At 42.3% G+C, this 26,901-nt stretch overlaps 1 protein-coding gene across 8 annotated transcripts; it reads left to right on the forward strand.

Moving 5' to 3' along the window:
- Positions 1-161: 161 nt before the first annotated feature.
- Positions 162-25,851, forward strand: LOC125292057 (myc box-dependent-interacting protein 1; the record flags this gene model as incomplete). 8 transcript variants are annotated; one of them, XM_048239150.1, is given in 13 exon segments in its annotated part: positions 162-247; positions 535-610; positions 7,319-7,371; positions 7,557-7,604; positions 10,677-10,743; positions 11,284-11,406; positions 13,009-13,107; positions 13,927-13,950; positions 14,964-15,311; positions 16,484-16,543; positions 17,063-17,128; positions 21,693-21,794; positions 22,816-25,851. In XM_048239150.1, coding segments are annotated over 13 exon segments (1,254 nt in total), but the record flags the coding sequence as incomplete, so codon positions are not given.
- Between the last annotated feature and the right edge of the window lie 1,050 nt (positions 25,852-26,901).

Consider the following 26,901-nt stretch of genomic DNA (forward strand, 5'->3'; position numbering starts at 1 on the left):
CTTTGATGTAGTGGTGTTGTTGTGTCTGTTGATGGAGTGGTGTTGTTGTGTCTGTTGATGTAGTGGTGTTGTTGTGTCTGTTGATGGAGTGGTGTCTGTTGATGGAGTGGTGTCTGTTGTGTCTGTTGATGGAGTGGTGTCTGTTGTGTCTGTTGTTTAAGGCTGAGGAGGAGTTGGAGAGGACCCAGAAGGTATTTGACGAGATCAACGTGGACCTGCAAGAAGAGCTGCCTTCCCTCTGGAACAGGTGAGTATCTCTGTTCCTAGGTCAGTTCATCATCAGCATAGAACCTTTACACCTACTTAAGATCCTCTCCACAGCTGCGTTAAGCACAGCCATTGTTACAGCCATGGAGGCAAATATGTCCTGGTGTGCTTTTGGTAAAGCCTACTGTACCTGGGAAATTTCTTTTCATTTTTTTATTATTGGATTTCTTTTTTGTGTGTGTGGCTTTTCTCTTCTCTTTTATCCTCTCCTCTCCTCTCCTCTCCCCTCTCTCTCTCCTCCTTTCTCTTCTCCTCTCCCCTCCTCAGTCGTGTTGGGTTCTATGTGAACACCTTCCAGAGTGTGGCTGGGCTGGAGGAGAAGTTCCACAGGGAGATGGGCAAGGTGAGGACACCACTAGATTCAGTTTCATCAACAGAAATTACAGTATTACTGTAATTTACACTAACAAATCGTATTATATTTGGTGGATTACAACATATATGAAAGGCGTCACAATACAGATTCACATATCCATACATACCCCCTTCCCTCTCCTACCCCTACCACATGGGATACAACACAACTATTAATGAAGCACAGTCAGTATAGAACAGTCCACTTAGTTTCTCTCCAGTAAAATGTCCTGAACTCTGGCAATTCCATTGCTCAATGTTTGTATTGCCCGACGGACAGCGCAGTTAATCTTTTTTTTTGTGATCAATTTTTTATTGACATCAATTGTAATATTCAACACTTACAAATATTTGCTTTTTCGTGTTTTACGTTTACAAAATCTTCCTGTACAAGTGGAGTATATTGGCGTCTTTTTTTGTAATAAGTTCCTTAATCACATCAATGATATATGAACACAGAACTAGGTTTCCCCACCCATACCCCCCCCCCCCACCCTCCCATATACCCATAACCCCCCCCCCACCCCACGGTCTGCTGAGAGAAAAAAAAACACACATTTAAAGGAAGAACAAAACAAAATAAAAGTAAAAAGAAAAACATAAATCACACCATGTCTAATCAGTCTCTACAGAAGTATCACCTGGTTCCTTGTCAATAGAATTCAACATATCAGAGATCTGCTTAGCCGCGTCTTTCCATAGGTTAATGGTTCTCCATTTTGCCTTGTTTATCCTTGCTGTAGAAAGTTCAAGTAGGACAATGTCCAAGAAATAAGCCATCCACTGCTGCATAGAAAGTGAGTGTGGTGGCAACCATCTCTACGATCATTTTCTTGGCTGCTGGACCTCAAGAAGCCAGATTTTCCTCTGTTTTTCAAACAGCTGAAGTTTGGAATCATCATTCAATAACCATACAATGGGGTCAACAGGAATTGGACGGCCTATTAAGTCACCTATGGTCTTTGCTATTTTGTGCCAAAATTCCTGTACTTCTTCACATTCCCATACCATGTGTAGAAAGGTCCCAGTTTGTTCTGGTTTACAGAAAGTGCAATGGGGACTTGGAATGGCTTTTGTTATGAACCTTTTCTGAGGAGTCCAATATGTCCTATGACAGATGTTAAAGTGGATATGTTGGTGGTTTGGGTTTTTAGAGCAATGAAAAATATTATCCCACATCGCTTCCCAGTCAATCATGTCGTTTCCAATATTCAAATCTCGTTCCCATACTTGAATTATAGGAAGTTTCCCTGTAATTGCCTCTATCATTGTCTTATAGACAGTAGATGCCACTCTCCTTACTGGAAAGTAAAAAAACAATTTCCAAATGGGGTGTGTGTCAAGTGGAGTTCCCCATGATATATCCTGACTTTTCAGGGCTGATCGTATGCGTAAATACATGTAGAATGTTGTTTTGGGGATATCAAATTTGGTTTTAAGTTCTTCAAAGCTCAGTAAACCTTTTTCATTGACAATATGGTCCAATGTATACACACCCCTCTCACTCCACATTTTGCATGTAAAGGATTTATTACCAGACACTAAGTGTGAATTGTGCCATAAAGGTGTGTGCTTATGCCATTTATTTGTGTAGCCCAAAAGTCTCTCTGCATGTCTAAGATTGGATATTGTGTTTGTGATGATAGGACCATAGCTTAAAGAACATTTTTTCAGACTAACACATGCAAAGGCCAAGTCCTCTATTCGTACAGGATGAATAAGTTGTTGTTCTATTTCTTTCCATGGAACAGTAGCTAAGGGGTCCAACCATATCTTAAGAGCACGTAATTGAAAGGCCAGATGGTATACTTTAAAATTGGGGAGAGCTAATCCTCCATTACTTGTGGTCAGCTGCAACGTTAACATTTTTAGTCTGGATTGTTTATTGTTCCATATGTATTGTCTGATAAGTGAGTCAAGTCTCTTCCAGTATTTTACCGGTGGTGCTAGAGGTATCATTGCACTCAAAAAATTAACACGGGGCAGAATATTCATTTTAATCACCGCTACCCTAGATCTGAATGATGCTGGTAGTGCAGCCCAATTTTTCAAATCTCTCTGCACATTATTAAGCATACTCTCATAGTTGTCTTGAACAATTTTCTTCATAGATGTATGAATTGTAACACCCAGGTAAGTGATTTTGCTTTGTAATGGAATTGGATGATTAACTGGCCCTTTAACTGGTATATTGTTTAGTTTAAGCATATTAGATTTCTCCCAATTGATTTTGTAACCAGAGAGATTGACCCAAATATACTGAAGGTTTGTAGAATTTTAGGTATGGAGTCTTCAAAGTCGGCTATATATAATAAGATGTCATCAGCAAATAAGGATATTGAGTTGTCACATGATTTGAGTGGGTAATTGCAGATTTTGTTTTGTCTTATAGCTTGGGCCAACGGTTCCAAAGAAAGTGCAAATAGGAGAGGTGATAGTGGACATCCCTGTCGGGAGCCACGTTCGATAGGAAAAGGCAGTGAGTGTAGACCATTAGTTGAGACAATAGCAGTTGGGTTTTTTGGTATAAAAGAGTCGCACCATGTCAATGAATTTTTGACCCAAGACCAAGTTTCTCAATACTAGCCACAAATAGCTCCACGATAAGCGGTCAAATGCTTTGAGCAGCGTCCAGAGATAAAACTGCTGCAGGTGTTGTGAGATTTTTTGACTTCATGGATTATGTGTAGCAGTCTCTGCGAATGTTGTCCGCTGCATGGCGGTTGGGTATGAAACCAGTTTGGTGGGATGAACTAACTTCTCAATGACACGTTCAAGCGTAATGCCAACACCTTGGAAAACAGCTTGATATCTGTCCCCAGTAGGCTTATAGGTCTGTAATTGGCACAATGTTTTGGATCTTTGCCTTTTTTGGGTAAGACTGATATAAGTGCAGTATTTGTTTGTTGTAGAAAAGTGCCTCTCTCCATAGCTGATGTTAAAGCTTGTAGGATTGTAGGTCCAAGAATATCAAAATACTGCAATAATAGTTCTGATGGGATTCCGTCTAAGCCTGGGGTTTTGCCCTTTTAGTGCCCTTTAATGCAGTTTTAAGTTCCTCTAGTGAGATTGGTTGGCCCAATTTTCCAGCCTCATCTGGACTCAGACAAGGTAGCTCCAGATTTATAAGAAATTCTTGACATTGTGCTGTGTTGGAATTGGTTGGGCACTTGTACAATTCTGAATAAAATGACTTGAAGGTGGTGTTAATATCCTGGTAATTTGTTGAGATGCCATTCTCTGTGAATATGCTATTAATTGTGGCCCTGGATTCATTTTGTTTTAGCTTGAGAGCAAGTAGTTTGCTTGGTTTTGCTGCCATTGGAATAATAGTTTTGTCTTACTCTATGCATTAAGAATTCAGCTCTCCTTCTCAGTAAATCATTTAGTTCCTTTCGGTTTGTTACAAGATCATTATGAATTGTTCTAGAAAATTTACTTTTAAGTTTGTGCTCCAAAGATTGACACTGTTTCTCTAACTCTTTAACCCTTTCTTGTCTTTTCCTTTTTAAATGGGCTGAAAAGGAGGATGTAAAATCCTTAATAAACCCCTTTGTAGCTTGCCATACATATGCTGGGTCTGTAGTTGAAGCTGTATTAATTACTAGAAATTCGGCCATTTTGGCTCTAAACTCTATGTCAAATTCTGTGTTCTGAAGAAGAGATGTATTAAATTGCCACCTTCTAGATTTTCCCCCTGAAGTATTACAGTTAAATGTTGATATTATTGGGCTGTAATCTGATAAGATAGCTGGATCCATAACTATAGATGGAAACATTGGTCTCAATTCAGTAGAGCACAACATGTAATCAATGCGGGAATGTGATAGGTGACGCGTGGAGAAGAATGTGTAATCTTTGCTAGTTGGGTTATGAAGTCTCCAAATGTCTGTTAAGTGCAGACTGTCCACTGTTGTTTTAAACAACTCTGACACCTGTTGTTGAGCTGTCGTGTGGGTAGCACCTGACCTGTTTTGTTTTAAATCCAGCACTGCATTCATATCTCCTCCAACAATTAAAGAGTATTCGCTTACTGAAAGCGCAAGCAGTTCATTAGTTAACCTTGGGAAAAAAGTTTCATCTAATATGGCTGGTGCATATACAGAGACAAAAGCAATTTTCCTCTCCCCTATGTTGGTGCATATATAAGATACTCTTCCAGTGATGTCTTTGCTACATTTATCTATATCAGTATAGTGGAGCCCTTGGTCTTGGTATTGTCGCTGGATGAAGCTGCTACTTTGTAATGTTTATTTTGTAGGCGATTCACATCTTTCTGAAGGTGTGTTTCTTGTATGAGCTATGTCTATACACTTTCTTTTAGAAAATCCAAAAACTTGTGCCGTTTGACTGGGCTATTGAGACCTCTAATATTGACAGACATAACAGAAAGTTCAGCCATTTTCTAAATGTTGCTGCAGATTGAAATGTACTCTACCTGACTTCTCTACTAAAAGAATTTTCTTGACAGACTGTATAGTTACAAAAATAAGCAAGGTGTGATAAAAACATAAAATATAAATCCCCCTTTCCCCCCGAGACCGCAACACCCCCACACAAAAAATAAGATACGTGGCCACATCAAATGCAGGTAACGCCAATCCCAGCCCACCCCTCCCTCCACCACGTAACGGAGAAAAAGAAAACACAGGTCTTATGGTTTCCACATGTTAAGCAAACAGTTAGGTAACAGTTTCGGTCATTTTAAGTTGTAAAAGTAGGCTTACAATGAACAGTAACAATGGTAAGCCCTTTAGGGAGTAACTGAAATGGATAACGCCATATGGCATAGGCCTACTAAAGCATAGCCATATGATCGCCGTTTACTGCGATTTTGTCCATTCAGCTTAGAACGTTAGAATTGCGGCTGCACTTACATAATCCTCTGGAATAACTTTACCACAACAGTTCAGTTCTCATTTCCCACTAGGTGAGCTTGGTCGAGATGATTCAGACGACTCTTGTTGCAGCATCTCTGATGAGGTCATCTCTTCCTCCGGGCGTCCGCTCATACTCGCCTGATGATCCTGACGAGGTCGCACCTGCATGTCTGTGTCGCTCGCGTAATCATCCTCGCCCAAGTTTTCATAGAAGTCTTCAGCTTCTTTGGCCGTCTCGAATAGTCGCTGTTGTCCTCTGTGGGTCACTTTTAATGTGGCGGGATAGATGAGGAAGTTTGAGACCCCTTTCGCATGCAGCTTACTTTGTACATCCACAAACTGTTGGCGTCTCTGCATGGTGTGCGCACTGTAGTCTGCTTTGAATCGGATCGTTGTCGTTGTATTGTCCGTAATTGGCCCGGTTTTCTGTGCTTGCCTTGCCCCATTAAGGATTGCTTGGCGATCTTGGTATCTAAGGCATTTGAAAATCATGGTACGGGATCCCGGTTTTCTACCTTTTCCTTTCGCATAAATTCGATGTGCCCTCTCCAGTTCAATGGTGGGTCTGTTCTGTAGAGTGGGTATCCACACGGGTATCTGTCGTTGTAGAAATCCGATGGGATCATTTGCCTCACGGCCTTCCTCTAGCCCTGTAATATCGATATTATTGCGACGAGCGGTCCTCCAACTCAGCCAGCTTTTGCTCGAAGTTCTTTCTGGTCGCTAGCACAGGCTTTGACAGACTTGCTAATCTCCTTATTTTTTCTCTTGTTATCATCCACTTGTTGCTTAAGATCCTGCACAGTGGAGTCATGTCTCTCGAGTTCAGTTCTGATATATTGCAGGGAGGTGTTGATTTCTTGTAGTGCTCCTTTCACTGCGTTTTGGACTACAAATTCGAGCTGTGATGGCTTCCATGTTTAGCTCCGCGTTGTCGTTAGCTGTGTTGGCGGATCTTTCCCTCTCTGCTGCTACTTTAGACGATAAAGATGCCGTTTTCTTCGCTGATCGCTGCATTTTTACTGGCTGAGGTGGTAGAAATACTTTTAACCGCAAAAGTAACAAAAAGACCTGATAAATTAGCAAAAAACTGGAGGGTTGTGAGGAGCTCTAGTCTTCAGCGTCCATCACGGTTGTTGGTCACGTGACCTCCCCCGCAGTTAATCTTGGCAGAAGAAAGTTCAAGAAAAAGAATTTCTAAGAACGTATTCAGCCAATGCTTATGGGTTAAGTTGTGAGGTGGAACCCAAACTTTAGTGACAGTCAGATTTAATCATCCAGAACGTATTCAGCCAATGCTTATGGGCTAAATTGTGGGGTGGAACCCAAACTTTAGTGACAGTCAGATTTAATCATCCAGTTACACTCCACTTACAGTCCAGTTACACCACAGTTGTTACAGCCCAGTTACGACCCGGTTACTGCCCTGTTACGGTCCAGGCACAGCCCAGTTACGACCCGGTTACTGCCCAGTTACGGTCCAGGCACAGCCCAGACGACCGGTTACTGCCCAGTTACGGTCCAGATCTGGCCTGGTTATGGCACAAATCTGATCTAGTTGCAGAGTCAGCTGCTTCCCGGATTCTAAATCTCTCTCCCCGAGCGCAAGCCAATCGAGACAGGCCCAGCATTTCTGCTTTCTCTCACCTATAACTGAGGTGTTAGCCACTTGAGCTCAGTCAGCTGTGAAATTAATAACCTGTGGTGGGAGAAAAAGCTGACACTGGCCAAGGGCCAGTGATTTTATACTTCAGGCTAAAATGAATGATTCCTTTTCTCTGTGTTTTCTCTCTTTCTCTCTTTTTCTCTCTCTCTAGCTGAACCAAAGTTTGTATGATAACCTGATAAAGGTTGAAAACCAGGAGACCAGGTATGTTGCAATTTGTTTTTCCTATTCATTGATTATATTTGTGTAAATTTGTGAGAATAGAATGTGAATATGCTAGCTTTTGTGTTTGTATGTGTGTGTGTGTGTGTGTGTGTGAGAGAGAGAGAGAAAGAGTGATAACCTTCATTCTGATTCACACATGAATAACAAGCACACCGCTCCCACAGAAAAACAGGTGGCCGCGGGGCAAGGACGACGCCGGCAAGTACCAGGAGGTAACTGCCCTGAAGGGCAACAGCACTCTGTGTGTCTCTCTCTGACTCACGCTTGTACCTACTGTACCTGCCTATCGCTCCTCACAGGGTCAGCTATGCTAGTGCTCCTCACTTACTTGATTTAGCCTTAGATATGCTAGTGCTCCCCTAACTGAAATAGCTGTATAATGCTTCTCACCTATCTGAATTAGCCTTAGATATGCTAGCACTCATCACCTACCTGAATTAGCCTTAGGCATGCTAGTCCTCCTCACCTACCTCACTTAGCCTTGTTAGTGCTCCACACCTACCTGAACTAGCCCTAGATATGCTAGTGCTCTTCACCTTCCTGAATTAACTTTAGCCTTGTTATAATCCACAAAAAGCCCTAGATATGCAGTTTTGACCATCCAATTAACTTTTTGTTTGTAGGGTTGCCACCTGTGTCTGACAAAAATCCCTGAACATTTTGACCATCCAATCGAGCAGCCTTTCGCTTTATCTAACCTAAGATAAAAACAGTCATTCTAAGCGACAATTGTATAGCTAAAATTAGTAAGAATGACAATTTCTAGTTATTTGTTTAGTTAATTGCTTTATTTAATAGCAGACCTTTATTATTTTGTTATATTTTTAACAGTTTTTAGTTGTGCACACCTGGGGGCAGTATTGAGAAAAAAGGGGGAATACATAATTAGGTTCTTCTTCTTTGCTTATGTGGAATAAAAACAAATAATGTCATTCAGTGTCCAGGATTTTATTTTTATTTTCCTGGACAGACCATGAAAATCCTGGACAGGTGGCAACCCTAGCTCCACACCTAAATTAGTCATGCTGGCGCTGCTTACCTACCTGAGTTAGCCATGCTAGTGCTCCCCATGTAGTTTAACTGCTCTAGTGTTCCTCATATTAGCCACTGACTGTATGTCAGCCATGCATGCTAGTGCTCCCATACTCAGTCAGCCATCTAATGTGTCCCACAACTTTTTTTAGCAGTAGTAATCATTATGTCAACCACAGTAGCCACACTCTGTTAATCATACTAGTGGCCCACTCCCGGATTAGCTATGCGAGTGCTTCTCTTCTGAATTAGCTCGGCTAGAACTGCTACCTGTAACTGGGTGAGACATGATTGCCTTGCTTCTTATCAGAGGCCAAGTTAGACATACCAGAATTATGATTTGGACCTAGATTAGCCATAATGTTCTTTGGGTTATCTGGAGTAGACAGATAGAGCAGACTCTCATTACTTGTATCGGAGTTCCTCCAGTGTCTCTGAAATAAAGTTGGTATAGTACTCTGATGTCAACCTCATACAGTATGTTCCTGTTATACTGGAGTTTGCTATCTGGACATCCTCCTTGCCCACTGTAGAAGTGAATAGTTTCAGGTTACTGGCAAGTTCCTTTGACGATCAGCTATGCAACCTACCTATAGGCTACCTAGGCCTTTGTTTGTCATCATGCTGTGGTGATAGTCATGATCTACAACATTGGTAAAGTTAAGTTAAAGCTTCCACCCATTACAGGCGAGACAGGACTTTGCTTCACCGCAAGTCTTCGTTGTGTGTCTGTTTGGTATTTTAGACAAGTTTGCATGGAAATTGATTCTTCATGTAGCCAGTGATGGTTGTAGGGCTTTGTTGAATGCTCTTGTGACTGGACAAGTAAAGTGCTCCATCTTCAATCAAAATAATCAGAGTATTTGCATCCATCCTTGTAAGTAGTTTGCAGCTTTGTGAGTTTCTCACTCCTGTCCACTGCGGGCCAAAGGTTCAATAACATATTTAGATGAACGCTGGTGCCATTTTATGGTTTCAAAATTATCTAGATTGTATATGACTAAATTGTATTTGAATAAATATAAATTGTATTTATACCCAGCTATTGTGAGTTTAGAGTGCATGCATTGCATTTGATTCCTCTATGTGATTTAAAGAATTTATTTCACAATTATCAGTTGAAGCTCACTGATGGACCGTGTTTGTCTAATCTGTTATTGTGCCACTGCTTTAGCTAAACAGGATTATGTGTGTGTGGGAAATTCACCCAGCAGCTCTGAACTGGGAAAACAAGGAAAAGCCTTAAAATAATATATTATAATAGTACTGATCTGTCCTTTGAAAAAGTTTCTATTTATTTGCAATTGGTCATTTGGTCTCCAGCTGCTTTTTTCAAGACCACTAACAGACAACTAACCAGTGTGAAGACATGGATCACCTTGGAACCAGATTGTGTCTGGCTCAAGAATAGGTCTTGCCCTGACCTGATGGGCATCCATGTCCATGCTGTGCCGACTGTTGTCTGTGGTACTTGGGAATTTAACCTTTGACCTTGATATTGGCATCACCCGACTCAGTTAGTGTGATCTTATGGGAGGATAGCTTGGAAGCACTAAAGGGGTGTTCATGACAACTTGAAATTTCCTAGTTTTTCCTTAGAAGTCAAGGTAGATTAATTTGACCAAATTTGGAAAATCTCAACTTCCAAGTTGTCTGGAGTGCAGCCAAAGCTAGTGTCACTCGTGTCAAGAAGACAAGAAGTCACCCAAATAGCAACTAGCTCTGATCCAGTCAGGCTCTATCCCAGTTGCTTGTTTGTTTACATTGTTTGTTTGTTTGTTTGTTTGTTTGTTTGTCTGCAAAGTTCAACAGAGAAAAGGGTGAGGGAGTATAGTCCACTAGTTCATATTAGGGGCAGAATGAGTGCTGTTTGTCAACAAGGGCCCATCTTGTACAGTATGTCTGTCCTGCTGTGTGCATGTTTTAGCCTAATGACTGACCTGTGTGTGTGTGTGTGTGTGTGTGTGTGTGTGTGTGTGTCTGCAAGGGATAAGGAGTGATGCTTTTTTTAATTCCTGAGAAATGCATTTCTGCATGTCGGTTTGTCTCCTTAGTGTAGTGAGCTGCACTCAAGCAGATAGGGGGTCTTGCACTGGATGCACTGTGGCAGAGGGAGGACATAAGACCGACCTGGCGGGACCAGCATGAGTTCACCAGGTCACTACTGATCAGCGTCGATATGAACCTCCAGCTAATGTGTCCAATCCTGCTCCCCTCCCCCTCCCCTCTGTCTCTGTGTGTCCCGTGTACAGTGGGCCGGACGGGGCTAATCACACCCTGGGTGTCGGACCTCCTCCCATTCCCAAGTCTCCATCTAAGGTACGTCCAGGGGTCCCTACCGAAAATGAATCTCATTTGTTCATCTCTGTTTCAGACCAACCAAGCAGGCTGATAAATGATATCAATTCCATTTTGAAACAGGAGCAGTTTTATCCCTTCCATTGACTTATCTGTGACTAGTTACAGTACGTGTCTAATTGAGTGGTGGACATAAGGTCCAATATACCAGTGAATATATCATGTGAATGAAATGAATAGCCTTGATGCTGGGAGCGAGGTCATAACAGCAGTGTGGATGTGTAAGTGCTGGTTCATTGTCTACGCAAGTCGCACAAACGTGAACACACCCAGCTAGGCAAGGAAGGTTTGGCGTGAAGCAAAATGTGTTGTCTCATTTTTTGTAACGCGACACAAGTGTCAATGTCAAGTGCTAGTGCCATGTAATTTCATGTCAGTGCCATGAGCCTTGCATTGTCAACTGAGTTGGTGTAGCTTGCATAGATTATTAATCAGGCCTAAGCATTATTGTACGAGACGCTGGGCAGTACGTAATCCATCTGTGCATCATGCTAACTCCAGCTGCGGCCAGCGGTGCCCCCGCCACCCAAGGTCACCCCATCCAAGGAGATGAAGACCGAGAACATCATCAACCTCTTTGACGAGGCATCCACACCCAACATCAGTGTGACCTCCCCGACACAGGTCAGCCCTCTCGACCCCTCGGCCTTCTACCCTCCCCCCGACCTCCGATGTCACCCCCCCCCTTCCCCTACTAAGAACCCCACAACATCCACTAGGTCACTCTCAAGTCTAGAGTTCCAGAAGAATAACAAGTGGTGTACTGTACTGTGCCACTTCTGCATTATATACCTTGGATAACCCCATAAAAGTTATTTGTAGTACCCTTTGAGAATGCATTTTGTCAAACATTTTGCAATATTTTGGACCAGGGGCTTCACACTATTTTGATGTGAAAAAAAAGAGAGAAAAAAAACAGAACAGGGTCTTACATGGAAAATGTAAATGTTCTTTTGAGATAAGCAGTTGAACATTTACAGGCCATTCAAGGGTACTAACAAAATGCACTATTACAATTATTTCATAGAATGTGGACATTAGTTAACCCAAGAACCATAGATAAGCAATACCTTTTTGGTTATCAAAATGGCATACTAAACAATTTTACACTCAGTAGTATTTCATGTTATAGAGTTCTAGGTTCTACTATATGAAGTTGTAGGTATAGGGTCCATAGACTTAACAGTGACCACGTTCTGCCACCCAAAGGTGTGTTTTCTTTTACCTTTGTTCTTTCATGGTGAAATTTTGGTGAAGTAGGCAACCCAAAGACTGGTGTGTGTTTGTGTTTTGGGTACATCTCCACACAAAATTAAGACACAAAACAGCAATTGAGACTATTGCTGCTAACTTATTCAATTGAGTGTGCTATTAGTCGCCCAGCTAAATAGAAGATAGCAAGTTCTGATAAATAGACCCTTTTCTCTTAAAGGTGCTCTAAGCGATGTTACGTGGTTTCTAAACTTAAACATTTTTGTCACATACAGCAAACATCTCCTCACAATCCGCTAGCTGCCTGTCCCCTGAATACACTGTAAAAAAAACACGGCCTCTGTAGACAGCCCAGGCTCCAAAAACGGCAACAAAAACAACCTGGTGCAGCCTGGACCATGAAACATAACAAACTTTTCCAGCCATTCACAGACTAAATGCCCATTCAGGAGAGTTTGCACGGGAGGAAGAGGGAGGGATTAGCGGGCTCTGTTTGAACAGAAGTGATGTTACCAAACATCACTTAGAGCACCTTTAAGTATGTTGAAAGTCATCTGTAAGACAAGTTCAGATACTTGTATACTATGTACAGTATTATGTTCTTATTGTGTCATAGTGGTGTAATTCAGTTGTTCTTAAACTGTTATCAGCAGAGAATTAGACAAAGAACATTTCTGAAATTTTACATCTTGCTGAATTAAAAAGAAATGAAAACAAATCTATTCTGTATGCAGAAGAACATTATCTTACAGTAATGAAATGAAATGCCAGAGAAGCCTGCTGCTGTAACGAAAGGACAGGATTTAGCATAATGGTCAAAACATCCCAGAGCAGAAAGGTTTTCAAAAACTCAATTGAAAAGTGGACAAATGGTCATGATGATTGGAAAATGAAACACACACACACACACACTCACACACACACACACACCAGTGGTGCCTACAGTGTCCTCAGTGGTCGTGCTCCCACTCTTTCCCCTGTGTGAGTGTGTGTGGTGTCTCCCTCTGGTGGCAGTTCGATGCTCCTGGTGCAGGCAACCTGCTGGACATGGACCTGGACTCTCTCTCTGCTATCAGCCCAGGAGCCGCCATCGCCACTAGCGCCGCCCCCAAGGTGTGTGTGTGACTATGTGGGCATGGAGGTGCAGATAGATAGATAGATAGGTAGATAGGTAGATAGATAGATAGATAGATAGTAGATAGAGTGTGCAAATGTGAAAAAGTGTCATCACAAATCGTAAGTGCAAATCGTGTGTGTATCTGTGCATGCTGTGTGTGTAAAAAGGTGTAGATTGTGGTGTGTGTGTGTGTGTGTGTGTGTGTGTGTGTGTGTGTGTGTGTGTGTGTGTGTGTGTGTGTGTGTGTGTGTGCGTGCGAGAGCTGCAGATGCGCACACCATCTGCTGGAGAGTGAGTGAGTGGCATGGCAGCTCTTTAGAACACCAATCTCCATTACAGTCTGCAGGAGACAGATGGTGGCGTGAGTGAGTGAGGAGGATTTCCAGGAGGTACCACAGAACTCCCACAGAGAGACAGAGAGATGCTCATACTCCCTCAGGCATCAGCTCACTCTGGTTTAGATGCAGCTCAGATCTGGCTGGTATACTCCTCGTATCCAGCTATGAGCTAGCTCTCATGCAGCTCCGATATAGGCTGTGATCCGGCCCACATATGGCTAAGATCCGGCTCACATATGGCTAAGATCCGGCTCACAAATGGCTAAGATCCGGGTCACATATGGCTAAGATCCGGGTCAGATTCATCTTGGATCTGGCTCAGGTCTGGCTCATATCAGGGCTGTGTCTGCTCCAGAGTGAGTGTTATCTGGGTGGTGGTTAACACACTCTGTCCGGTGTCGTTATATCGCATAATGCGTCGTTCACTTGTTCATCTCTCCCATCTCTCTTCTTTTCTGCCTTTCTTCTCCATTCCAGGAGGAAAACTGGGATTCTTGGGAGGTACGTAATTCACTGCAGTGACTTTTTTTATTGGCTCAGCATCAGAGATGCTAGTCCTAATCTGAACTCTTTTCGAAGAGATCAGTTACATTGTTTTTTTTTTAATCAGGGCAGCAGTTTTCATAATCATTGCTTACAAAATTGCAAAATGGTTCTCCAATGTTTTCTCAGTTAGCCTTTTAAAATGATATCAGATTAGTAAACAAAATGTGCTATTGTATTGGATCATTGGATGAATGGTTGCTGATAATGTGAATGTAGATATTGCATTAAAGATCAGCCATTTCTTTCTTCAACAGTCGAGAGCCCTTTTGCAATTATTTAAGCACATAATGTAATCTGAAAACTGCTGCCCTGATTAAAAAAACTGATCTCAGCTGGTATTTTGTCTATAAGGGAGTGGAATGGAAACTTTTAAGAGACCCCAAACTTTTGACCGATAGTGTAAGTACTTTTGGTTTTGTTATCAATCAATGACTTATGTCATATATACTACTCAGAAAAAGTCAGGGATATTCGGCTTTCGGGTGAAATTTCAGGATGAACCTAGAATCCACTATAACCTTTACAGGTGAACTTAATGTGACCCTCTCTTCTGTCCAACATGTCCAACAGTTCAATGTTTGTACTTTCAGTAGCCAGATATTTCTTTTTGTGAGTAGTGTATAGTATGTGAACTTAGTCTGACATTGGTTTGGCTGAGTTATTACACCAACAGAAAACTTGCATCCTCATATCTCTCTTCTAATTTCCCAAAACCGTGTTCCTGTTGTCTGGTTCCTAATGTTGTATAGGCATTCAGAATGGTCCTAGTGTGTACTCCACCATTGGTTTCTCCTTGTCTTTCACACCCCTGTTGCTCCTGTTAATCTGGTCCGACTCCACCATCTCCTCTCTGGCCTTTGCGCGCCCAATACACATACCCTCTTGCCCCTAAAATTTGCCCCATTCGTTGCCCCTCTCCTCGCCACACCCACCCAACCCCCTTCCCAACCCCACCTTCCACCCCGTAGCAAGACGAGTCCCAGCAGCCCGCAGCGGCGGCGGTGGTGGCAGCTGTGGACTACACTAACCCCGACTGGGGCGACGACCCCACCAATCCCAACTGGGGCGATGATGACCCTACCCAGCCCAACTGGGACGATGACAAACAGGCCCAGCAGGAGGATCCCACCCAGTCCGACTGGGGCAAGGACGAGCCTGCCCCAGACACGGGCTACGACGAAGCAGCCTCCGCTGCCGCTGTCACGGCCATCAGCGACGAAGGTGCCGTGGACGAAGGTGCCGCCGATGAAGGTGGCTCCGCAGAGGCCACTGACGACGGCACCGCCGCTCAGCCTGTGCAGGAAGACGGGGAACAGGTAACCGTCGGCGACGGACCGACGGCTGCAGTTGCGGCGGTTGCGTCACATTGGTGGACAGAGGGGGCAGAGGCTCCGGGCATGCTCGATTAACCGCATGGCAAAGCCTGGCTGGCCGTCCTTTGGCCCCCCAGGATGCTTGGCATGGGACCACGGCAGAGACAACGGACGCTGGGCACTCCTTATTTTCTTTTTGGGGGGGTCGAAGGAGGGCGTTCGCGCTTAAAGAAAGGCTCTTGAACTTGTCCCTGTTTGAAGTGGCTGTTGGGGGTTGGTTGGTTAGTACACCTGTGGGACGATCTTTATACTACCGATCATTTTGATTAAACATCTCTAAGTTGAACTAAATCTGAATGCATAAGAATCAGATTTCAGGTCCTCTCACATATCATACTGTTCTCATTCTTTGGAAGAGGCACAAGAGTAGTACCGTTATTTCTGCTTCGTTAAGGGGATATTCAAGGACCTAAAACTGTTATGAACACTCCAATGGGGACAAATCAAGACCCTTTGATCTTTAAGGCTTTAGCGTCTCTGCTGCTATAGTTTCCAGACCGTTTTGGTGGTGGTAGTGCTGTAGATGGAACGACTAATCATGAGTAGGTTCTGATTCCTCTGAAATCCGAAGGATTTTAGGCATGGTCAGAAATGCCTAAACACTCCGTATTTTTGCACACAGAGAGCCACTACTTTGGCCTTCGACTGCCCTGTCCTTCAAGAGTCAAAGTATGAGCCGGGTGACCAGGCCCATGTGTGCAAAAAGTCCTGGACGTCCTGTACGTGTTTGTGTGTCGTGCTGTAGTCCTATAGACGGGTCAGATCTGGTCCTGTGGTTCTCATCCTCATTTATCCCTCATATGCACGCACATTCACACACACACACACACACACACACACACACACACACACGCACGCACGCACGCACGCCACGCACACACCCAGCCACCCACACACACACACACTATCTCTGTCTCTCATACACACGAAAACTTTCTCTATCTCACGCAAACTGTCACACATGCACACACACACACACACACTCAAAACTCTTTCTCACACACATACACACACACACACACACACACACACACACACACACACACACACACACAAAACTCTGTTTCACACATTCACAAAAGCTCTCACACACTGAGTGTGTGCTTTGTCTTCAGCAGGCTGTGGAGACTCCAGAAGTTGCCCCTGCAGCAGAGCCTGCTGCTGCTGCTGAAGCTGTGAGCAGATTTGTTACTACACCGATACTGTACAGAGTTTTCAAGCATCCATTACTGTGACGCGATTGAGAAAAACTGTAATACGACATTATAAGGACACAAGATTTCTTAGCATTGTGAACAGGAGTTCTTAGCAATCAATTTGTAATTGTTATTTTCTATATTACATGATTATGCCAGATTATTACTATATGATTATTTACCAGTAATTTGAGTAATACATCTTATGATAGAACAGTTGGCCCCAGCTGTGGCGCCACTGGCTGGGGCTCCTGCTGGGGCTCCGGCGGTTCGATTCCTGCCCCGTGGTCCTTTCCGGATCCCAGCCCGACTCTCTCTCCCACTCACTTCCTGTCACTCTCCACTATCCTGTCACATTAAAGGCATAAAAGCCCCAAAAATATACTTTAAAAAAAATGATAGAACAGTTATTGAACAGTAATTTAATTTTTTATACTCAGTAGAGCTCAGTAGAGCTCAAATCTGATTGGCTGCATGTTTTTTTTTTGTTTTTTTCAGGCTCCACCAGTGGAGGCTACTGAATCTGCAGATGCTGCAGAGATGCCTCCTGGATTCATCTTCAAAGTAACTCACACAAAGCACACACACAAACACACACATACACACACACACACACACACACACACACACACACACACACACACACACACACACACACACAAACAAACACACACACACACACACACACACACACACACACACACACACACACACACACACACACACACACACACACAGCAATGTACCTTATTTTCCGGACTAAGTCGCTCCGGAGTATAAGTCGCATTAGTCAAAAAATGCCTCATGAACAGGAAAAAAAATATATAAGTGGCACTGGACTATAAGTCGCATTTATTTAGAAATGTATTTCACAAAATCCAAAACCAAAAACAGAGACTATGTAACTGGACTATTGAGGCCAAAAGATTAATGTTAATGAAGACGAAGGAGTGAAGGCAGCCAAGAGGAGGGCCTAAAGGTCTAATTGTAAAGCAAAAGATTCACTGAAAGAAAATGCCATGTGGTACACCAAAATTTAGCTAAAATGTGGAAAATACAATGCAATCAAGCATTTTGGGCAACGTGGAGTCACAGGCTGGCAGCAGATAAATGTTCATGAGAGAGAAAAAGATGGTTTTAAAAGGACGTGACCGAAGCAAGCCAGGCATAGACCTATAGGCCCGAAGGTTATTGTAAAGCAATTTAAAAAAGATTCACTGAACAAAAATGCTAATATAGTACATGAAAATGTAGCTAAAAATGTGGAGAATGCAATGCAATCAAGCATTTTGGGCAATGTGGAGTCACAAGCTGGCAGCAGATTAAATGCTCACGAGAGAGAAATAGACGGTTTTAAAAGGACGTGACCAAAGCGCAAACCAGGCGATCGGCCTATAGGCCCGACAGTAATTGTAAAGCAATTTACAAAAGATTCACTGAACAAAAATGTTGATGTGGTACATGAATATTTAGCTAAAAATGTAGAGAATGCAATGCAATCAACCATTTTGGGCGATGTGGAGTGACAAGCCGGCAGCAGATTAAATGCCCACGAGAGAGAAAAAGATGCGGTTTTAAAAAGAATTGCACAGACCGGTTTTAATATGACGTGCAGACCAAAGCTGCAGTAAGCAGGTGATATTTTTTTCTTTTTCGCTTGTCCAAATTTCCGTCAAGGATTCCCGGGACACTGAAAGACCGGGGTAGATGAAACTTGGTGGGCATGTAACCCCATATGGATAGCATGGAACCATTGTTTTTCGTTTTGATCTGTAGCCCCCCCGCTGGACTGCACCCCCCGAAAGGAGGGTAGGGCAGACACAGTTTTCTGTGAATATCTCGATAACCGTAAGGTTTAGGAGGACCATTTTTTTTTGTATGTTGATCTCAAGGGGCCATGTCAACCCATTCCATAACCACTCATTTCATGTATAGCGCCACCTAGTTAAACACAAAAAAGTAAAAATGAGGTGTTGTAATCGCAGGTATCTATGACCTAACTTAGTCAAAACTGCACGAAATTGGAAGTGTAGGATCATTATGACACCCTCTGAATGCACGCCAAGTTTGGTGGAATTCCGTTCATGGGGGGCCACATAATAAATTAATTTATGTTACTATACACCAACTGGCCTGTAGGTGGCCGGAGACAGTTTACTGTGAATATCTCGAGAACCGTAGGGCCTAGGAGGTCCACTTTTTTTTGTATGTTGGTCTTAAGGGGGCATGTCAACCCATCCCATTACCACTTATTTCATGTATAGCGCCACCTAGTTAAAAATTAAAAAGCAAAAATTAGGTGTTTTCATCACAATATCTCTGGCTGACATGGTCAAAACTGCACGAAATTGAAAGTGTAGGATCATTATGACACCCTCCGAATGCATGCCAAGTTTTGTGAACTTTCGTTCATGGGGGGCCTTACAATAAAATAATGTATGTGTACATTTAGTGACCATACACCAACAAGGATTCCCGGGACACTGAAAGACCGGGGTACACGAAACTTGGTGGGCATGTAACCCCACATGGATAGCATGGAACCATCGTTTTTCTGTAGCCCCCCCGCTGCACTGGACCCCCCGAAAGCCGAAAGGAGGGTAGGGCAGACACCGTTTTCTGTGAATATCTTGAGAACCGTAGGGCCTAGGATGACCAATCATGTTAACCCATTCCATGTGCACACATGTGCATAAACAGATACACACGCACACACATACATTCACAGTAATCATACGTATGACACATACTCACACAGTAGACATATGTACGCATGCATGCACATGCACAAACACACATACACAGGCAAACACACAAGCACGCACACACACACATACACACACACACACACACACACATAAACATAAACGTGTACATGCACACAATTCAAGAATTTCTCAGAATTATGAACAGGCAAGATGGGGGTGGGGTTGTATAAAATCAATTTTACATGTGAAATCTATGAACTAATCATGTTTTGGTACTTGTTGTCTAGCAGATACCAGTGAGAATTGAGTGTGGATAATGCAATTTAGTGAGACAGTTAGAATCATATAGGCCTTTCAGCGTGATTTATTTTTGTGGAAAAAATGTGCTGGACTGGGCACTCGGTCATATTTTCACAAAATCCAAGACCAAGAACAGACAGATGTAACTGGACACATAGAGGCCAAAAATATTGAGGATGTTAATGAAGACGAAGGACTGAAGAGGCAAGCCGAAGGCTGCTGACGAGTTTCCGCGCTAATTGTAAAGCAATTTACAAAGATTCAATGAACAAAAATGCGGATGTGGTGCATGAAAATTTAGCTAAAAATGTGGAGAATGCAATGCAAGCAAGCATTTTGGATGATATATTGGCACAAGCTGGCAGCAGATGAAATACTCGGCTGGCCACCTCCGAGAGACCAAGAGAAAAAAATATTCGTGCTTTTTCAAAGTTCTCTATGTCTCGTTTTAAATGTCAAGGCCCTCGGAAGTCTACCAATGAAGTATGGAGCTACTTTGAGCCTCGTAAATGGTGTAAAACAGTGATTTATTTGCATGGCTAGGCCGATGCCCGAGGCGCCACAACAAAACACTGTGTTGGTAGCATTGGCTAACTGGCGCCAGATTTCTGAGTGCAGGGGACAAGCCGAGGTGAGCTATGAGACATACGTTCACACTCGTTATCATGTTTCAACACACTTTAAGTCAAAATCATACCGGAATTATCCTTTAAGTATTGAGCATAATATTAAAAGTCCCACAACTCCATCATAATGAGAGAAATTCCCACACATGTTACAGCGTTGTCTGATAACGTTAATCTAATAATGGAGCGGCCTGAAAGCGTGACTATTGACTGGACGGACCAACTCTGACTTCAATTGAACCCCATGCACACGCGCGCGCAGGACAACTTTGCGGGTGCCTCTCTCTCTCCCTAACGTTTAGCGATCAGGAACCGTCAGAAATTTTGCGAACACAGAAGTATGACAGCCTATAACGCGAGAGAACATGGATGTGTTCTCCATTTGAGTAACGTTATAATCGATTGCGGACGTGAACAGACAGATACAGACAAGGAGCGCATAGTAGGCCTACTTTCACTTTTTAGTGTGCGTATTCATTATGTGAAAGATAATTAGTAGCAAAACAGTGATCAAATATTAGCCTACATGGCAGTGAGTTTTGTTTTCAAATGCTTCCATGCATGTCTACATAATGGGTGAGGAATGTTTAGGAGACAGACTATCGTAAATCCTCAAATTATGGGTCTTTTATTTAGGCTGCGCACAAAAGCACAGCACCTTTATTTGGGGCATGGCTTGTACTGTTTGATATTGCTAAATATTGGGACTGATGACCACTGAAATCTGTGGGGTATTTGATGGTTCATGTATGAAAGGGTGTCGGGATTTCCATCCGAGATAAGGCATCCGCTTTCATTTATTCATGGAACGTGTGTTGTGCTAAAATGGAAACCTTATTCCGTATAGCCTCTGGCAAGCTCAGAAGGGGGCGGCTTGCAACTGGTAGCTTGAGAGCAACGTGTTGGAGACTCATGGTGTAAGACAATGACTTTTCATTGGCAACAAGATTAAACCAACCAACAATATAAAATATTAAGAAGAGCTCTTTTATGAGTTAAATTGAAACAAAATGATTACTGACCTTTATTTGTCCGGATCTAAGGCCCGGCTATAAATAGAATCCCGGCCATAATTTGAGGATTTAGGTATGCACGTGTGCTTCAGGCATAGCACTACCACTAATCTCTGACTGAAAGTGCACAGAACTTGTGCATTTGAGAGCGCTCTCGCGGCTAGACAGTAATGTTTCATGTAGGGTTCAAGTCAGGTAATATGAATTAACATTTAAAAACATGTTCAATTATATATTTTTTCATATAAGTCGCACCTGACTATAAGTCGCAGGGCCAGCCAAACTATAAAAAAAAGTGTGATTTATAGTCCGGAAAATACGGTAATCTAGAACCATTACCTGAAAGGGCTTATCTATTAGAGGTTTTACAAAAGAGCCTGAACACTGTTTTTAGCGCATTTAACAGTGCCTGTAGGTGAAAAATATAGGCCTATCTGATACCAAATGTTTGTTTGTTTGTTTACCTTATTTCCACCCTCAGGTCATGACCATGCATGACTATAACGCCAACGACTCTGATGAGCTTGAGCTGAAAGCAGGGGACGTGGTGCTGGTGATGACCTATGATAACCCAGACGAGCAGGTCAGATGCCTAACTCAGATGGCCTAATTTCCCGCCTATTATGTAACCAAGGTTTATACATTGACTTTGCCAAAACTCTTCAGCTATGAGGTTAAAGTAATATACAGGTTAAGCATGAGAAATGCATTTATTTTCTTCTTTCTTTTTTGTAATTAAAAAATTATCGGATTCTGATCCATTTGACTATTAGGCACTGTGGCTAAGACCCAGGTGCGATACACGGTTTCGTTTCTTATTTGCATAAAACACTGTCGTGTCACGGGCTATACGCAATGTGGCTAATAGATGGAAAATGACTGTACAATGTACAATTGTACTATGACATATTCAGCATAGCACACTGACAGGACTGACACAATTCTAATGTAAGCACCTTAGCAGGTATTAAGTTAATGAAATTAACAACCAGCATGAGCTTAGATAAAATGCTTCAGCTTCTGGTTCGTCAAAGTTGCATGTATATTTTTCTAATAGCTGGCAGTACTGTTCTATATCCAATAATACACTCGTAGGCAGTGGTATACTAAGGCACCGTGTGTTCCCTTAATGACTATAGTGAAGTATGCAGTGGTATACTGTACTAAGGAACTGTGTGTTCCCTTAATGACTATAGTGGAGTATGCAGTGGTATACTAAGGCACCGTGTGTTCCCTTAATGACTATAGTGGAGTATGCAGTGGTATACTAAGGCACCGTATGTCCCCTTAATGACTATAGTGGAGTATGCAGTGGTATACTAAGGCACCGTATGTCCCCTTAATGACTATAGTGGAGTATGCAGTGGTATACTAAGGCACCGTGTGTCCCCTTAATGACTAGAGTTTCTTTGTGATATACAACTGTTGCTTTGTTTTAATGTTTTTCTTGCTTGTTTGTGATTTTCAGTGAGACTGTCTACACCGTAGGTGTGTGTATGTGTGCACATGCATGTCTGTGTGTGTGTGTGTGTGTATGTGTTTGTGTTTGTGCTTGTGTATGTATTTATTTGTGTGTGTGTGTGTGTGTGTGTGTGTCTTTGCAGGACGATGGCTGGCTGATGGGTGTGAGGGAGAGTGAGTGGCAGAAGACCAAAGACCTGTCCACTAAAGGCGTGTTCCCTGAGAACTTCACCCAGAGACTGTGAGCCCCAGCCTGAGGCCGCTCTGCCCACACCCATGCCAACACTGCACGCAACGAGTGGCGACCAGGCCAGACACGCCCCAGAAATCTGACCCATATGTCCTGTTGTGTCCTGCCCCTGCTCCTATTTCAACCACCCTCATGATGCCCCACTGAATTCTGGGATTGATTTGATTTTACATCCTTACCCACTGACTGTTGAAATGCTTGAGTTACATACCAGGGGAGTGATTGATCGATCGATTGATTGATTAATTGATTGGTTGGTTGATTGGTTAACTGGTTTGTTAATAGGTTAATTGATTGAGTTTTACATTTACAGAATTCACATTGCCATCTGTAACTAGAGTGAAGTGGATTCCACAGTCCATAGCCCTTCGTACAATCCATCACAGCTACAGCTGCTGTTGTCTGCTTGCTCAAATATCCACGTCTCTGTGCGTGTTTGTCTATGTCCAGACACTGACTCAGTCTGGCATATTAGGAAGCGTTAAAACTGTGATGTCATGGGAGATAGTTGGATGGACCATCCCCTGAGCCCATGCTGGTCACAGGAAGTGATGTGATTGCTTTGTCATGCTTTTCTTTTGTCATTTCCATGAATTTGCATTTGCAGAGTTGCACGGGTGTTACAGAAATTGTGATGTTGTTAGTGTAGACCTTCATTCCTCTAACCTTTGGAAAACCCATAAGATAATACACTTGAAACCTCTCCCAATACCTGATGGCTGTGCAGTGTAGAGTTGAAAGATAATATATTTATTTATTTATTTATTTTGTTCTTATTTATTTATAATCTGTTCATACCACAGACTAGGCTACCATTTGGATAGGGCAGATTCATAAAGGCAAACAAGTGCATATAATATCTAAATACAACACTGAATGTGGAGTATACTTGTGGGTGTGACTGTGACTAGTAGAATGAATTGGGAAACAAATAAGCTAATCATCTCAAATTCATTTCAGCCGCAAACAAAGTCAGCAAGCTCCACTGTACAAACAAACAAGGTCAGAAAGCTCCACTGTACAAACAAACAAACAGCAAACACTATAAATCACGTTTCCAGAGATGTATTTATGCAATATTGTCAATACAAGTTCTACATGTCGTGTGTATTCCTATGTGCCGAACCTCTCTGTGAGGAATAAGCAGTTTCAAGCAAGTATCTGAGTGTGTGTGTGTGTGTGTGTGTTTGTGTGTGTGTTTGAGAGCTGCAGATGTGCACACCAACTGCTGGAGAGTCTGTGAGTCTGTGATGTGTGTGTGTGAGGCGTGAATCCGACAAGTTCATTTCACATGTTTCCAAATATTGTGATAACTGATATGCATTACAGTCAACCTAACTATATTCTATTGTATGGATTTTAAGTTTTAAGAACAGGTTTTTTATTTATTATTTTTGTACATGGTCCAAGTATGAATTGTTGATATCAATATCTATCTGTGAAATATGTGAGGAAGTGTGGTGGGGAGTGGTCATTTCTATGTGCCATGACAGTGTGCTTTCTGACCCTATGGTAGCGTTTGACCCAGATAATGTCAATGCTTTACCTTCTCTCTGTGTGAGGCATTGTTTTGTAACTTATAACCTATCAACCCCTTTACATTATACCCCTCTCCCCATCCGGTGTTTATGTTTATCTCCCTATGGTTGCCATGGAAACCTGAGGCCTGATCCAAGGCTTTTTTCCCCTCTTAATTCCCTGCCAGTCGTTAACTTTCATCCATAGAAGAGATTAATTATCAGACTACCATCTTAATACCACCTACCAGTAACAGTAAAGCTGTGAGGTAATTGTGTGTGTGTGAGATAAAGGGAGAGAGAGAGAGATTGAGGTGGTGTATGTTTCTGTATGTGTGTGTCTGCTTGATTTTATATCAACCAATTTCAGCTTTTTAAATCAGGTGTGTCACTGCTTCTCAGATGTTTTTGATCTCAAAAGGAGACGCGGTGAGACTCAGTGCAACTTTAAAGCTGCTGTAGCACACCCATGTGTAGAGTACCTGGGCTAGCTGACGGTTAGCTTTACATTCATGTGTAGAGTACCTGGGCTAGCTGATGGTTAGCTTTACATTCACGTGTAGAGTACCTGGGCTAGCTGATGGTTAGCTTTACATTCATGTGTAGAGTACCTTGGCTAGCCAATAGCTAGCATTCAAATAGCTATCACAATGCTAGATTATTACTTAATATGTGATGTCTTAGCGATACTCCTGGGCTATGCAATGAACGACTGAAATTGCAACCCTGTCTGGCTGTATTAACCAATCAGGATGCTTCTGAAAAGACAGACATCCCAGCCATCCAATGATTTGATGTGTTAAATGGAAGGGGTGGATTCCGGGTTGAGAATTAAGGGTAGGAAGTTACTAAAAATACAAACTTTGCCTATACAACAGCTCTAAGCAGTGTTGACAAAGCAAAATAACAATAAAAACAACTGCTTACTTTGTGTTTATTTGGTAAAATAAATCTTATTGTGTCTGTACCAGCAGATGTCATTGCTTTTGGACAGACCATATCGACATCTCTTACAAATATACACTAATTACTATGGGAAAAAAAACTATTTATTTTTCTTTGCTGGTGTTTTCGTGTTGGTACATATAAGTACTGTGGAATTTGTGTCATTTGTTAGGCTATGTGTAAATAGCATAAAGCAGATAAGTATAACATATACCTGTGTACATATCTATAGAAGTATGAACGTGTCAGGTGCATGCATAGCCTCACATTAAAGGTGTGTATGTGTGTGAATTTGTCCTCTCTGTAATCTTTATTTGTATTTTTTAATTTGTATGTTTTGGGAACATGGACGGGGACTGTCCTGTCCTGTATTTGAAGCCATGGGTGTTCCTCTCCACCTCTGTCATCCTGTAAACACTGCGGTCCTAACAGTGCTAATAAACATTGGGGTCAACCCCACAAACAGACACCAGCTCTATCTCTCTCTCTCTTTCTCTCTCTCTCTCTCTCACCTCTCTGATGCAAGCATGTCACATGACTAAGCCTGGAAACAATGTGTCCAAGCTGTGTCATAACATAAATGTTACATGCCAGTCTGAGGTAACAGGGGCCAGACATTTGAGATGCTGAGACGGTGACATGATGTTTTTGAATGATGAAATGTACTGTAAGTGCACACACACACTCACACACACAAGTGATGTCTCTGCTTCCCACAAAAAAGGTTATGTAGGAAATTGCATTCAAAAAAGTATTTGAGAGCACGTCCCACCTTTTGGCCAGTGATGGAGGAAGTACTGAAACTCAGTACTTAAGTAAAAGTACAAATACACAGAGAAATATTTACTTTAGTAAAAGTAAAAGTACCACAATGACAACCCTACTTAAGTAAAAGTAAAAAGTACCTGCTTTTAAATGTACTTTAAGTATTAAAAGTAAAAGTATTTGCATAATGATTTATTATCTTAATATCTATATTCTAAAAGGAAAAAACAGTATGGGCTGTGGCATTTTATAGTTTTAGGTTATAGGCCTACTCGACTAGATAGTTTTAAGCTAATGCAATTGTGCTTACAATCTGTGGCCTAGTTTACATTCTGAACTACAATTCTAGAGACTGTAATTCTGGATATCTAGGGTGATCTGCTAAGTAAAATATCATTCAGCAAAACACGAGAGCCTGAAGTTTAACGGGGTAGACAAGGGAAACGTCGGGTGGATCGTAATGCCAATTCTGCTGATTGAACAGAAAAGTTGATGAGAAAAGTGTCTTTATGATTAGGTTCAGTTTCACTTGCGCAGACGCACATATTGAATAAGCGCTCACATTACCCCCCAATTGCAGGCTATGCATCTTTATTTGATCACACACAATTAAGAAATATTGCATAATCTGGAAAATGTTACGTTTTTTTCGGCCAGTGGTTCATTAATAGTCTATCATTCATTTGTGCCGCAAATGATCAGACGTGTGACAGAAGCATGGTCATAACCTGTAACTTAGCTGATCCGCGGAT

Source organism: Alosa alosa, chromosome 3, assembly GCF_017589495.1.
Source record: "Alosa alosa isolate M-15738 ecotype Scorff River chromosome 3, AALO_Geno_1.1, whole genome shotgun sequence".
Taxonomy (NCBI): Eukaryota; Metazoa; Chordata; class Actinopteri; order Clupeiformes; family Clupeidae; genus Alosa; species Alosa alosa.